General features: G+C 43.1%; 1 protein-coding gene across 1 annotated transcript in view; it reads right to left on the bottom strand.

Moving 5' to 3' along the window:
* Positions 1-276: 276 nt before the first annotated feature.
* TOX3 (TOX high mobility group box family member 3) overlaps positions 277-16,431 on the bottom strand; it is a 138,342-nt gene continuing 122,187 nt past the window's right edge. The window contains exon 8 of the mRNA XM_069216383.1: positions 277-2,151. Within this exon, the coding sequence (XP_069072484.1) occupies positions 1,399-2,151 (753 nt within the window). The 3' untranslated portion in view covers positions 277-1,398. The remainder of the gene's footprint in view (positions 2,152-16,431) is intronic.

The raw sequence follows: 16,431 nt of genomic DNA, 5'->3' as shown, positions 1-16,431 counted from the left end.
ATAAATAAATGTTTTTGGTTTGTGACATAAAATGTTCCATGTATGTAACAAGCCGGCCCATTGAAGACAACCGAACATAAGGTGAAAGTTATGAGAAATATGATTAACCTATTCATTGTAAAATAGTACAGAGCCAAAGAATTATGATTTACTTTAATTGCTAATACTTATTGCGGGAGGTGCAAAAATTTCTCTCTGAAAGGCATATTAGATTTCAAAGCATTATATGTTTTTTCAACAAGGTTTTCTGATGAAGAGGGAAACACCACAGGCTTTACTGAAACGTGTTTATTCTATAGCAAGATAAAAGCTTTTTTTTCAGTTAAGCAAATTACAAACAACTTAATTGCTGCTATTCAAAATCATAAAAAAGTATAAAACAGCATAAAACACAATAAGCGATGTCGCAATTAATAGTTCATGAAACCAGTGTTTTACATTAAAGCCTCATTTATGAAAACTTTACAACACATGATATGAAAACAAACGACTTAGAAAGAAAATATTTACATCAATAACTCAGATGTAGATATCCTTTAAATATTCTACCAGTATTACAGTAAGTTACAACTGTTGCATTTTTTAAATTTAGCTCTTGAAGTAACAGGTTTTTACAGTAAGTGCATGTCCCTTTTAAAAATACATTGTTTTTTTAAAGAATCTCATCACTTGGACACAGAATATAGTATTCACATTTGTTTTTCTAATTAGAATGTACATAGTTGGGTACGCTGCCAATATACATATCATTACAAAGAGGTTTTATTTTTTGGAAAACAAATCCAGTAATGATTTGAATGAAAAGGTCACCATCTAGTTTAACTATTTGCATTCCCTTTCTCACGACGTTTCAGAGAGGAAAACAGAGAGCTTTGGCAAATATTTGTAATTTACAATTTTCATGGCAAAAATGCCATCAACTATTCATTTCATACAAATACAATTGTATGAAATTGAAATCATAATTTTACAGGTAGTTACAACTGTGCTTTTGAGGGCCCAATAAGGTTCCCTCTGCCCTGAAGTGCATTCCTGCCCTTGAAAAGAAACAAGGGCTTATACTTGCAGTATGCTGCAATTCTCAAGTGAAAGTCCTTGATTATGATAACATCCAAGTACTGTATTCATCTGGATGTTTTATTCACATATTTTAGGAAAATGTCCAATAACTTAAAAAGGCATCACAGAAAACAGCACAGCTTTCGAGTTTAAGAAAATGATTTAATAAGCTAAAAGATGATGCACTGCTACATTGTAGTTCTTTATTGCCTATCTAATAGACACATTAGAGCATATTTTGACCTGTTATGCATCCTTGCATAACCCATATCAACAATTTACAGGTTTCAACAAAACACAATTTACCACCAATGAATGCAGTTGCAAGTGCATTTATCTTCAGAAAATGCTGACTTGTGATAAAACTTGAGTCTGTGCTTGGGATTGTTGCGATTGGTGTTGCTGTGGTGGTGGTTGAGGGCTTCCAATTGATGGGATGGGAGACCCTATCTGTGAACCCACAGGGGAGTGTTGTCGAGGAGAATTCTGTGACTGGTGTTGCATGTGTTGCATTTGCTGTTGCTGCATTTGCTGAAGCTGTATTTGTTGCAACTGATGCTGTATTTGCTGCTGACTCATCTGTTGCTGGATATGCTGCTGCTGCTGCTGCTGTTGCTGCTGCTGCAAATGTTGTTGCATGTGATGCTGAAAATGCTGATGCTGCATTTGCTGTTGTATCTGTTGATGTATTTGGTGCTGGTGCAGCTGCTGCTGCTGCATCTGTTGCAGCTGTTGTTGTTGGAGCTGCTGTAATTGCTGCTGCTGCGTTTGGATTGAAGGGCTCAATTGTGATGTCGGAGGTGATGCAACCATTGGTGCTCCCATCGAGCTCATTAGAGGAGTTCCAATGTTAGTAGACATGTTTGGTGTAATGGTAACAGATGTAACTATCTGATTCTGTGGCAACCTCATTGACAAAGGTTTGGGTGCTATTGGTCTAGGAAGAGACTGTTGTAGAGTCTGAGCAGCTGCAGATATTGATGCATGTTGAGAAAGAGAACTATTCATGAGAAGTGAGGACGACAGATTTGTAGAAGCCAACGTCTGCTGAACAGTTCGTATTGTCTGAGCTTCAGCTGATTCTGCAGCAGCCTATGTGAAACACATTGGAAAATTTAAAGTTATTGCAGGATATTTAGCCAAACCATTTAAATTATTTTAACAAGAGTATCACCTGACATGTTGGTACTACGGAAAACACTACCTATCTATATCTATAGAGTCACATACTTTGCCATATAGTGTTGGCAACTGCATTGCATTTTTTTTTTTAACCATGTGTTTTGGTTTTGATGTGATTTGTGATAATTCCCCCAAAACACCCAAGATAGTCGGCTGTAGACTCCACCTTAGCTTATGTTTTTGCCCTACAAGTGAGAGGAAGGAGATGCAGAGATGACAAGCAAGTAATCCCACGGCACTGGCCTACTTATAAGTAAATATGTATTTGAAAAATAGTTTGTCAAAAAAATCATAGCATGAGCTGGTATGTGGTGAAGAGGGAGGGTGCACATGAATTTATAGCACTACAAACTGCGGACCTCTTGCTATAGGCTCACGTACTCACGTGAGGCCTTATTAGCTATGGCCCAGAACAATTTGAATAGACCCAAATGTGTTTCAGGGGACCCAGGGAGCTTTGTAGGCCCATTCTCTTGCACCAATTGTAAATGCGAAGGTTAGCATGGCGAGGAGTCAGATAAAGTGTCGGGGGAACCCAAGAGACAAAGGGATCCAGTAATGGAAACGCATATTTGCACACCTACCACAGGAAATTTGGGGCCCGTTACTGAATTTGAATAGACCCAAATGTGTTTCAGGGGGCCCAGGGAGCTTTGTAGGCCCATTCTCTTGCACCAATTGTAAATGCGAAGGTTAGCATGGCGAGGAGTCAGATAAAGTGTCGGGGGACGCCAAGAGACAAAGGGATCAAGTAATGGAAACACATATTTGCACACCTACCACAGGAAATTTGGGGCCCATTACTGAGACTACTTTCGATTTTAAATGTATGTGTTTTACCCAAGATCCTTCCTTAGACACAGCCTGGAAATATGGGACACAATTAATTGCACAAAACTACACCTAGTTTTTATTACAGAAACGTGGGTCAGTAGTTATGTGATGCCAGAGGTAAAATCAGCAGATCCAGATGGATATAGGATTTTAAAAGTTGATCTAGATGGTAGACAAGGTGGGGTCATTGCGGTCATTTTAATAACACTTATCTTTATGCGCAAGGGAGCAAATACCCAATGGGGGACTGCAACATTTTATCATTCCACCTTTCAGGGAAGTAACTCAGCGATACTAGATGGAGCCATTCTTTACAGATTCTCAGCTGGCAACTATTTTATCTGCTTGGCTGTCCCCTTTGGTATTAAAATATGATTTGTTTTTTAATTCATTGGTGATTTTAACCTTAATTTTTAAGACACCTTATGCAGAATGCAGGAGAACTAGACACAGATTTTACAATTAATTCAATGGCAAAAGGGCCAGACGCATAGGGCGGGGCATACCCTAGATCTGTTGAACAAGTTACTTACCTTCTGTAACAAATTATCTGGCAGATACATTCTAATTACAGATTCATTACCGTAGAATTCCCCCCAGGCATCAGAGTGGATCCAAAGATTTTTCTTCGAGCAGTACCCTTGTACACCATCATGTGGCGTCGGTAGACTCTCTATGCGTTGTGGTCGCCGTGATGATGTCACAGTCATATATAGGTGCCACACTGGCGTTCTGACGTCAGTTTCTTTTCATGGCTTTGCACATCAGTAGTGTGGAGCCATGAAGTATACTGATATTGGTGAACCAGAATGAGGGCCCTGAAAAGGGAGTCCCTGCCCCTAGAAATCAGTTTGTAAATCCGAGAGGATGGGCGTGTCTGTAAGGAATCTGCTACTGGAATATGTGTCTACCAGCTAATTTGTTACTAAATGTAAGTAACTTGTTCATCTGATAGAGACTTCTAGTTGTAGATTCCTTACCTTAAAATATATACACCCAAGCAATACCATTTTCGGCGGTGGGCTGCGAACCAAGATCAGAATGAAAAGTCCTGCAGGGCAGAACAGCCAAAGTAGCCATCTCTGCAGACTTAACTGTCCAGGCAGTAATGTGAACGTGTGCAGATGCGCCCATGTTGCTGCCTGGCAGATGTCCAGGACCAGAACTCTGCATGCCAATGCTATGGTTGCAGCAGTAGTTCTGGTGGAATGAGTACCCAAACCCTCAGGAGGTTGCTTCTTTGCCAAAGCGTAGCACATCTTGATGCAAAGGACAACCCATCAAGAGATGGTTTGCTTCTGCACTGCACTTCCTTTCTTTGCACTTTCATAACCATAACCTATAAAATGTTAATCGTCTACCCAGAAATCTTTTGTACGATTGAGGTAGAATGCCAATGCTCTTTATGGATCCAGGTGGTGGAGTCTCTCCTCGTCACGAGAAGGATGTGGGGATGCATAAGAAGTAGGCAAAGTGATTGATAGGCCTACATGAAAGGGCTTGACCACTTTAGGGAGGACAGAGGCCCTGTTACGAAGCACCAGTATGTCATAATGGACAGATAGAAATGGTCACTTTGAAGAAAGAGCTTGAAGCTCACTCTCTCTGTGAGCAGAGGTGATGGCAATAAGGAAATCATTTTTCAAAGTGTGGAGCCACAAGGGACAAATATATAATGGCTCAAAAGGAGCACACAAGTTATGTAAGCACCAGGTTCAAAACCCACTGTGGCTTTATGAACAGGGTAGGTGGAACATATGAGTCTCTTTAGAAACCTTCCGACAATGGGATATTTGAACAAGGATGGTTGATTTGGCAGTCTGAGGAAGGCTGTGATGGCAGACAGGTAGCCTTTAATGGTGACCAAAGTAGAGCTCTGCTGGGCTAGAGAAAGGTGTACAGTAGAACCTCAGACAGAGGTGCAGAAAGAGGATTAACAGACTTGTTGGTACACAATGCCACAAATTTGTTCCAACAACAGGCATACACTGTTTTGGTGGAGGGATGCCTGGCTGCCAAGATAACATTACAGACTTTGGGCGGAAGGTTAAAAACTGTCAACTGCCACCACTCAATCTCCACACAAGAAGGCGGAGACTGGACAGGTTCAGGTGGAGAACTGTCCCCTGCTATGACAGAAGATCCTCCCAAAGGTTCAGTCTGATCAGAGGATCAATGGCCATGCTCAGAAGCTCCGGATACCATACTCTTCATTCCCAGTTCGGAGCCACCAGGATTACTAGGGCCTGGTCATTCTTGATTTTCTTCAGAACTGTGAACAGAAGTGGTATTGGCAGGAAGGAGCTAAAGGAGGCCTAAGTTCCACTCAAGATGAAAAGTGTCTCTGAGCAACATCCGCCTTTTAAACTTCAATGCGCAGAACAGCTGACATTGCATGTTCTCTGTGGAGGCAAACAGATCTAACCAAGGCCCCCCCCCCCACAGCTGAAAGAGACCTTGAACCACCTCCAGATGGGGACAAGTTTGTCTGCTTTGGCATTCAGAGAGCCCACCAGATGTTGAACCACCAGGGATATATGCCCTGGCATTCCAGCCCATCCAGAGGCACAGAGCCTCTTGACAAAGAGTCCACAACCCCACTCTGCACTGGAGAGAGGGCAGGAATGCTTTCAATGCAAGCCTGATCGCCCTGAGCTCCAGAAGGTGATGCTGAGCCCAGACTCCGCTGGAGACCGGATGCCTCTGATCTCTGCCTCCCCCATGTGGCCGGCCCATACCAGGAGTGACACATCTGTCACTACTGTGAGATCTTTCTCTCACCCAATCTCGATTAGAAAGCCACCATTGCAGATCTTGCTCAGTTCCCTCTGAAATCTGGACCATGTCGGAGAGATTCCACGGATGCTGCACCCACTGAAACGTCAGGTCCCCCTGCAGAGCCTATATATGCCATCTGGCACGTGTCACCATCAGGATGCAGGAAGCCATGAGGCCCAGCAGCCGCATAGTTATTCTCACCGAAACCCAGGATAGAGGCCCGAAACATCGTTATCATAGCCTCAATATTCTTGACCCACTTTTCAAGAGGATAAGCCCAAAACTGCAGTGTGTCCAGAACAGCTCTGATGAAAGGGAGCATCTGAGAGGGAATCAGGTGTGACTTCAGCATTTTTTATAGTGAATCCCAGCAAATGCAGGAGGTTTTCTGTAGTCTGGAGGTAGGAGATGACAGCCTAGGGTGAGCTTGCCTTCAACAGCCAGTTATAGAGGTAGGAGAAGACTGAAACCCCTAAACTGCGCAGAGAAACTGCGTCCACTGCCATCACTTTCGTGAACACCCGAGGGGTGCTGGTAAGGGGAGCACGGTAAACTGAAAGTACTCATGACCTACCACGAACCGCAAGTATTGTCTGTGGGCTGACAGGACGGGAATATGAAAAAAAGCATCCTGCAAGTCCAATGCTACCATCCAGTTTCCAGGGTCCAAGTCAGAAAGGACCAGAGGTGGAGTGAGCATTTTGAACTTCTCCTTACTGAGGAAGAGATTGAGGCCCCAGAGATATAGGATAGGAAGAAGGCCCTTGTCCTTTTTGGGCACCAGAAAGTAACAGGAATAACAACCATAGACTACATCTGGCACAGGGACCCTCTCTATGGCTACCTTGGCCAAGAGAGCCATAGCCTCCTCATGGAGAAGTGCCAAATGATCCTCTGTCATGTGATAGTAGGATAGTGGCATAGCAGGAAAGGTAGTCTCAAAGGGGAGGGAGCAGCCCTTCTGAGTATTTGCAAAACCCACCTGTCCTTCGTGATGGATTCCCAGTGTGACAGGTGATGGGGAATCCTGCCTCCAACTGGTCCAGGATCGAGCAATGGGATAAGAAGGCTTGGAGGCTACAGCGGGGTGGTGATTGACTGGCTTCCTGATCCACGAGCATGTGGAATCCTGCATCATTGGCCATGCAGAGGCTGTACAGTATGTATGGCTCAGTGGCTAGAGGGGAATGGACACATTTGGGTGCCCTTTCCATAGCCACAAAAGGAGTGAAAAGTGGACTGGCAGCTGCAAGGCCAAGGGACCAAGTGGTAGCCTAGGACTCCTTAAGCACACGTGCGCTGAGTCCAATTTGTCTCCAAAGAGATGGGTGCCATCGAAGGGCATGTCTATGAGTGATTGTTGGACATCCCCGAAAAGCTTGATGTCCTCAACCAGACATGGTGCTGTAAAGCCAGTGTCACGGCAACCAATCTGCCTAGTGAGTTGGAAGTGTCCAGCCCACAATGTATGGTGAACTTGGCTGCATCCCTCCCATTAGCAATGGCTTGAGAGGGAATGGTCCAGTCCTCATCCAGGACCTGCGCCCGCACCTGTGTGACCATATTCCATATGGTATGGGAATAGTGGCCCTGAAGACATGCGGTGTTCACAGACTGCAATGCCAGATTGGAGGAAAGAAACATTTTCTTCACAAGTTGATCCAGTCTCTGATTCCCTGTCCAGGGGTGCGGAAGGGAATGCACCGGATGAAGAAGCCTGGACGACAAGACTCTCAGGCGTAGGGTGTTGGATGTTGGCTTAGGAATTTAGGGGAATTTGACACAGGCCAATGGCAGCGGGTGATTGTAATACATCAGTGAGGGCTTTATTAAAAAGGTAACAGAGGTTCTTATGTGGAAATCCAAGGCTGAAGCAGCACAGTCAGGTTAGTCCTGACTGCTACAGAAGGTAGCTCAAGGCTGAGGACCTCAGCCGTCCTTCTCACCACCATAGAATATGACTGTCCCTCCTCCATAGCCACAGTAGGGTGGAGAAAGCATGCCAGCATCAGGAGAGGCATCCAGACCACTAGCTTTACCCATTTCCTGTGACCAGTCCATTTCAGGATCTTCCAATTGGAATTCTAAAGGGTCCAGTGACCCCTTCACACTTTACCCGTACCCATACCCATAAGAATAAGGGTCAGGGTCCAACCTGGAGAATGTAGGCCCTGTTGAAGCTGGAACCGGCATCAAGTGACATCGGCCCACCTCCAGGTCGGGTAGAAGTACGGTTCCAGCATAGATAGTGGGCCCAACCAACGTCTGAAGCATCAACATCATTGGCAGCACTGGGGAAGGTCGTCTTGGCATGATCGGCATAGGCACAGATCTGACAACTGATCCTCAGGGGCACTCCGGAGCGAAGCTGCAGATGCAGACCCCAAAGGGGCCCTCTCCAATCCCACTGGGCCAAAGGCACTGTAGGGGGTCAGTCTGCCCAAAAATAAGGTGCGTGGCCTCATAGAATTCTGTAAGTTGGGCAGAGGTGGCTTTGGCTCCTGGAATACTCAGGGAGCATGAAGTCGACCCAGAAACAGGCTTCGAGGACTGAGGCCTAGAGTGTCAATGCTCTTCCGGCATCGCATCGTCTGAATGATGGGACAAAGTCAAAGAATGTTTGGTCTTCTTAGAATTCTTCTTCTTATGACCCGTATGTCTTGAGGACTTCGAATGGAACAAAGAAGAGTGGTGGTGGCTCCGTGAGCGGTCTTGTGACCTTTCTCTCATTTGAGACTGAGAGCGATGTAGAGTTGAGCGTGGGGCCGCCATGAGCTTTAGTGACTGCTCCCTTTCATGTTCATGACCCAGCACTCGTAGCATGACTTCAGGTCATGGTCACAATCTAGGCACCACAAACACACAAGGCACGGATCAGTCACCGACATCATGCAGTGACAGGAGTCACCGGCTTGAAACCGGTCTTCTGTTACTTCCTTGACGAACCAAAAAGTATCAAAGAATTCAATAAAACATTCAAAGTCAGTCAAAAAATGACTGAGGGTAGCTCTTCTCTGGGTCTGTGCGTTGGCTGACACAAAGAAAAGAACTGATGTCAGCGCACCAGGGTGGTACCTGTGTATGACCCCAACATCATCATGGTGACCACAATGCCAATTACACAAACGGAGTCGACCAACACCAACTGATGGTGCGCAAGGGTACTGCTTGAAGAAAAATCTCCAGATCCAGTCTAACAACTGGGGGAAATTCTCAGGTAAGGAACCTGCAACTAGAATCTATATCAGATATTCTCTAACACTGATATAATTAGGATCCATGACATTGACCCTATACATTGGTTTGATCACCTCCTAATCAATTTTTTGTTTATGCTGCCAATGGGCAGGCCAATAAATCCTAGTGCTTAGAGATGGCACTCCTCTTATACTTAGAGAATTTCAACTCCGCCATGAATAAGGTATGCAATGGGTGTGCCCCTCGGAAGTTAGGCAACTCATTCAGAACATCTCCATTGGACAACTGGTATTTTAATGAGCTTAGGTTAGCAAAAAGGAATTGCAAAGCACTAAAGCACAAATGGTGGCATTCAAAGTGCTCTGACGATTGACTGGAATACGGATCAGCTCTGAAAGTTTATCATAAGCTTCTCAGGAAACCAAAAAAAAGAATACTGGAAGATAATAGTGATTCCTTGAAAGAGTTTGTTTTTTAAATAGTAAAGGAATTAGCCCACCATGTAAGGCTAAATCAGACAATCAATGCCTCGTTGAGTGTTGTGAAGAGGTGGCCATGTTCTTAATGACAAATTTGAAAAGATTTATTTCACTTTTGAGATCAACCTCATTTATCTGAGAGCTCCTAGGATTTTTGGCCCTCATTAAAAACTTTGGCCCATATGGCAGCTTTTCAAGTTTTAATTCAGAACAGATAAAAAAAGGTTATGCTAGAGGTGAAATATGGCTCTCCTCTTGATCCAGGTACCCATTTCAAGTTTTCACATTTAGCCTCTATACCAAGTCCTTTCCTCACCCAGATTTTTAATCTTTCGTTGAACAATGCAAAATATCCTGCTAGGTGGAAGCAGGCCTTGATCCTACCTTTGGCAAAGAAAGAGGGGAAGGATGTCTCCATCCTGTCTAATTATTGAACTCTCTCTCTATGGACATTCATGTTGAAAGTACTAGAAAGGCTAGTTAATGCCCAGCTAACAATTTTTGTAAAGTAATAACCTGCTAAACCCAAATGGGTTTTAGAGCCAGAAACAGCAAAAAGTCTACCTTGCTGGCAGTGCTAGACAGTATCATATCAGAGGCTGATCAGAGAAAGTCTGCAGCTCTGATGATACTGGATCTGTCCGCAGCTTTCCACATGGTCTCCCATACCCTGCTAATAAAGAGACTACATGAGGCTGGTGTGTATTGTAAAGCCTTGCAGTGGTTTGGATCATTTCTGACCAACAGATCTTGATCAGTTTAAATGGCCACTTTCAAGTCCAACCCTCAAATGATTAAATGTGGGATTCTGCAGGGCTCATATGTTAGCACTACACTATTCAATATCTAGGTCTCCTCCTTGGCAGGTATCATCAAAGCTTGGGGCTTTGAGATCTGCTTTTATATTGACAATGCTCAGCGTATTATTCCTACAGAGGGAGATGTATACAGACAACTAACGAGATGATCCTCTCACTCAGGATCATCTAATGGTTGTCTATTGGAAGTAGCTACCTGGATGCAATCACACTGACTGAGATCTTGCTCTTTAGTGGAGCTTGCATTATTTGGAACAGTTTGTGGTGACTTACACCGCTGGGCTCTACTCCTGAACCAAGGAGAGTAACTAAGAATCTCAAATTCCTAACAGATAACACTCTCTCCAAGATCAGGTAAATGTTACCTGTGACAAATTCTTTGGTCTCCTCTGACTACTGCGTAAGCCTTTCCGATGGATTCTGGTGGAATTGTGAAGGACTGTCATCAAGGCAATGAATAGGAGTAGGCTGGACTATGGCAATGGTCTATATCTGGGAATGGCTTATTTCATGTGTACCCATTTGCTGTCCTTCAAAACGCAGTAGCCAGACTCATTTGTAACAGTGACCGAAGTAGCTCAGCCTCCACTTGCCTAAATTCACTTCACTGGCTGCCAGAATGCAAGAGGACCAAATTGAAGCTACTATGTTAAGTTCACAAATCACTATACAATACTGTGCCTGCTATTCTGAGAGGGAAATTGGCTTTTTATAAGTCCACATGAGAACCCCTCTTGGCAAACTTAGCACTGGCTAGCGCTAAACACATTAAAATGCCAGAATGGGTGGCCACTCTTTCTCGCACCTAGCAGCCATCCATTGGAATTCTCTGGCTATTGATATGCCCCTGAATTCGGTCCTCCTTTTGTTTCAGAAGAGGTTGAAGGCCTGGCTATTCTCCTCATAATTGGCTTTGTGACAGGATGCAATGTCTTTTTTTAACTAGCATTGTAATATCCCTCTGGGGATGACTGTTGGTCTCGATAAATAAAGTAAGCAAATAAATAGATAAGCAACATTTCTGTTTGCAGCTTCTGCTGTACAGATTATATGCTTTTCATAAACTGAAAAGTAGTGCCCTTCTCCCCTATGAAGTGACTTTGGAGCAGAAGAGGAAGATGTTTGGAACAAAATTTTAAGTACAGTTTGTCCAACGTATGCTTCTTGTTGGGTGCAAATGTCCACCAAGTAATGTCTACTGAAAGTGTGGATCACATTGTAGTTTTTCATGTCTGCAAGTGGAATGTTGACTAGGAATGCCATAGTGACTCCCAACTTGCATGTGGAATGTGCTCTAAAGTGTAGTTTGGCATTGACATAGCAAAACTGAATACATCTGACAATCCATCTGATGAAGCCTGCTTTAGAAATTAATTTTTCAAAATGGAGCAGGCCAAAAGCTATTTGGTCTTCCTATTACCTTTGGTACGGCCAACGTAGAGCATAAAGGCACTTTCAAACCCTATTAAATTTGAGGTAGTTTCTCAACCGAGTTTGGGATTGAAAAAAAACTTGTCCTGTCAAAAGGTTTGGTTGACATGGAAAACGAAGACAACCGGAGGCAGAAAATTAGGGAGCGTTTTATGGATAACCCGCTCTTTGTTCAGTTGAATAAATACCTCCTCTACCATTAGTGCTTTCAATTCACTAATTCTATGGAAAGAAGTGACTGCAGCCAAAAAGACCACTTTCCATGAAAGAAACTACAATGGGCCAGAGATTAATGACTACAGTTGCTGCCCCATGAATTGTGTAAGACCAAAGTTGAGGTCCCATAAAGGGGCTAGTAAGGCTGTAAGAGAGATCACCCTCTGAAGACCTTTCAAAAAGGCCCTAACAACAGAGATCTTGATGATTGAATGATGAAATGTATTTTGCAGGCGAGTTGCAAAAGTAGACCTTCACAGGAACCTATAGTGGCCACTTACGGAGATTATATAACGTCCAAATGGCCACATACTGGACATTTGGGCTTCAATTGCATGCATTATTCTGGAAGCTGAAGGAACCCAAATTCTAAGATTTCAGGTTCAGGGCCCAAGTGTGTGCTGTTGCACATGGCCTAGATACTGTGTGAAACTGTCTGTATGTGCAGACAGCTTATTGTAGGGTTGTTTGAAAATCTCCAGCAGCAGTCAGTATCACTGCTGCCTTGTCCAGGTATGTGCTTTGAGAATGAGCCACACTATGCAATACGTATGGAATGTGTAGCAGTGGAGGAAAAGCAACTCATCCACATAGCATTGCTAGATTGGGGGACTGGGTACCTACTGGCAAAGATTTGACATTTTACATTCTAATGCATTCTAATGCATGGCAAAAGATCTACCATTGGGGTCCTCCAGCAGTGGAAATATTGTTGGATTTCCTTGGCACTTGTTTCCCATTATTGCATCTGCTGATATGTCCCGATTAGCAGGTCTGTTAAGTATTTTGTCAGGAGAAGGACAGGATGACGATTGGTCGAATGTCAAATTGTCTGTGCTGTCTTAGACAACTCTGAGCACAATCTCTTGTTCCAAGTGAGTTTGGTGAACAGTTAGAGAGCTAGCTTAACAGGCATCACTTTGAGTACATTAATATGCAAGTGTTGATGCTGTGGAGACTATTGACTTTGGACAGCAATTTCACCCATTTGTGTTATTCGCCTCATGAGAGAGGCATCAGTGTAGTGGATCACTTACGGTTGTTGTGCCACCATTACAATTTATGCTCAACCCTGAGCTCCACCAACACTAGTTTGTTCAACTGTCTATTCTATGCTGATCATGGTCTTTAAAGGTACTCTTGCAGAAGGTGCTTTGGCAACCAAACATTTAGTACTATTGCAATATAAGATGCCATCAATTTATAACTGTTTTAATATCAAGCCTATTGCAAAAGAACAGGACAATGAAGCAGTCTATGAATACCATCACTTTCTCACTGCTTGGGTATGCCTTGCATGTTTGTTTATTGAGTGTGGCTCCAAAGAAGGGTTGTGTTTACTGAGGCAAAGGAACAAATTTGGCATTGATGGTGAACCTCAATATATAAAGGAGTGAGAAGGCTATTTGAGTGAGGGATTACGGTAAGCTGCTGCATATCAGCTAGTCCACAAAATATCAAAAGACATGAATGGCACTGTGACAAAGATAGACAGCTAAATCAAAGTATTTGAAGAGTACTTAAGGGGGTGTTGGGCCCCCAAATGGTGGCACCCTGAAGTGATAATGAATTCCACTTACCACAAATCTGACACACTTCTGGTGTACACGGAGGTGCCTGTAGGTCTATTTGAGATCAAGGGTCACCATGTATTATCTGACAGTAACAGAATAACGTCTTGGAAATTGTGTCTTTAAAGGAGATAAGAAAGCACAGGGAATAAACTCTGTTACCAATGGTTTGGTCAAACACATTTCATAGCACCCCTTTTAACCAGTGCCCACACTTCTTGAAGCGGGCTTCTGTGATCTTGGCCAATGTTGTACCAGTGAAGTGTGAAATTAGTGGGCGGGGGGAGCATGGTATAAAACTTCAGGCACCAGCTGTCAATGACAATGGAGAATACCCATTTGTCCAAGATTATTTCTCAACACAGTGGAAGGTATAACCTCAGGCATCTGTGTTGAGTGCTAAGGCGGAATGTGCAAAAGGTCACTGCTTCGAGACAGATAAGCCATTCCTTTTGGCTCCTCTTGCCTTACTGCAGCTGTTGCTCCAGAAGCCACCTTTTGGCTATGACATGGATAACTGACCCTTCTTTAAAGTCTAATGTGGCTGACACTGCATCTGGCGAAGCTGAATTTATCACCCGCTCCTACTGCAGACTTGACTCCAGCACAAGCTTGTTGCCTTCAAATGTCACTTTTTATTTTCGTTTGGAGTGCCCCCCCGGCTTTTGCTGTGTATGTAGCTTTAAAAAAAATATATTTTCCAGCATACAGTTCATTTGCTCTCCAACACAGGCAAGACATTGGAGGAGAATGCTGACACTGATTTCTCTGGATGCAGCACTAGCTGTGTTTTGGGTACATTTAATGTATGCATTTGTGATGGTTTTCTCTCTTTAACAAGCTCCTTCCAGCATGCACCATGAAGGTGCTTCATTAACACCTTCTTTTCACAGTTGTATCTGTCATATAGTGAGAGCAACACAACAGAGTTGGGTATGCACCACTGCATGATGACCCACAAAGCTACTTACCTGCCTGCAACACTGAGTTGCTTGCCTTCTTTGACACGTGAAGCAGGACTCCCCACAACTTGCATTAAAGCCCTGTTGCTTGTTGTATGTACTACAAGTGAGTCTGTGCGACAATGACATCTTACATGGATCCTGTCTTGTGGCACCACTTTATACCTTTTCTCAAGTCTACAGGATAGTCTTACAACTCCTTATAATGCTATCTGAAATATATCAATCTGGCCTTCGGACATAGAGCTGACCAAAATTACATAGTAAACGTCTAAAAATGTACCCTTTTTTGCCTGTTGAGTAGAATTAGTTTTACTCTGCACACAAAAAAGTAAGCCCAACACTGATGTTTTTAGTAGCACTGCCATGGTGAATCCATTAAATTATACAGAGTTCTTTCCCACTATAAATATGGGAAAGGAGTACTGCAGGTCTCCCTTAAAACTGCTACTGTACCCGTAACATGTGACTAAATAAACAGCTGTGGGAAGAAGAACAAAGCCATTCCTTCCACCTAGGGATTTTAATCTCGAACTAATGCACCATTGCCGTATTTCAAGAAATGGTGGAAGAAGCCTAGTTTTGCTGCTGCTGAGGCAAGGAGAACTTAGTTTCTGCTATACCTTTCCAATCTTGTTTGACACTAGACCAGTGACATTTACCACATCCTCAGATAATCACAGCACAATATCAGCTCAGCATCATACACACTTACCCATACATTCATCAAAATAAATCATATCTATATAAACTATAAAAACATCCTAATGTAACAAAGAACAATGTGTGTGTTCATTTAAATTTAGAGGCTACTGGTTCAGACTCTTTGATAAAACAGTAGTTTAAGTAGATCATTTTATTAAAAAAGGTGTTCTTCTCCATCATTGAAGTTGGATTGCTTATGTCATTCCATCAGATTGGGGAAGAAAGGACATAAAACGTGATGGTCAAATAAGCAAGCCAAGGACAATGCATGTGAATGGTGACATTGCTGCATTTTCCCATTTTACAATACAGGAAGTGTTTTTATTTACTTAACAGATTCATATAATGCATAGCAACAATAGGCATGAGAGCCCTTTGCATAGAAAAACAAGATGCATGTTTTACAAAGAGTATCTATTGGAAAAACAACAACGGTATAACATAGTCACAAGGTAATCATCATTTCTGGAAGATCCATAGTTGCACTATTGAAGGGGGAAGAAGATGAGCAAGATCAGATAGTAAATTGATTTAGTCTGACAGATGTAGCTTGGAGAGTTGGGATTTCAGATGTTTGAGAATAGACAACAGTGTGGGGTTTAATCTGCTGGGAGTGAGTTTCACAGACGTGAGGTGGCACCTGAGAATGACTGATGCTGGGCACGAGTTGTTTTAAAGCTAGGTGGCTTGAGTAGTAAAGTTTTAAATTTCAGCTTTAAGAGGAAAGAGTAGAAGGCTTTCTCTTCAGAGAACACCACATCTCAGTGCATAGATCATCCACAACCCAGCTACCTATATCATTCTTTGACGTTATGTAGGTATTTGATCATGTACAGCACTCTGCTGCCTTTTGAGAAGGTTTGCTCTATTGAAGTACCATATACCTTCAACATCAACTCAAGTGTATCTCAGCCAGGATAGTGTAATGTGTCTACATCTGTAGAAGATAAAACAGATTGCATCAGCATGGAGGACAATTTTCAGGACCAAGAGAACACTTTGCGGGATGCCTGCAAGAACAACACTGTCAAAGTGAACCCGAGAAATAAGAGGGGCATGAGCTGCTGATTTTAAAACGGGAGGGGATTACAGGGCTTTTTTCTTTTTTAATGCATGCATGTAAAGGCTTGTGCCTTGGTAATTTTGCTAATATGGAGAATCATACAGAGGATAGTCTCTAAAGTAGTTACAAGGTAAA

Source organism: Pleurodeles waltl, chromosome 12 (assembly GCF_031143425.1).
Source record: "Pleurodeles waltl isolate 20211129_DDA chromosome 12, aPleWal1.hap1.20221129, whole genome shotgun sequence".
Classification (NCBI taxonomy): Eukaryota; Metazoa; Chordata; class Amphibia; order Caudata; family Salamandridae; genus Pleurodeles; species Pleurodeles waltl.
This window is presented reverse-complemented; position numbering and strand designations above follow the sequence as displayed.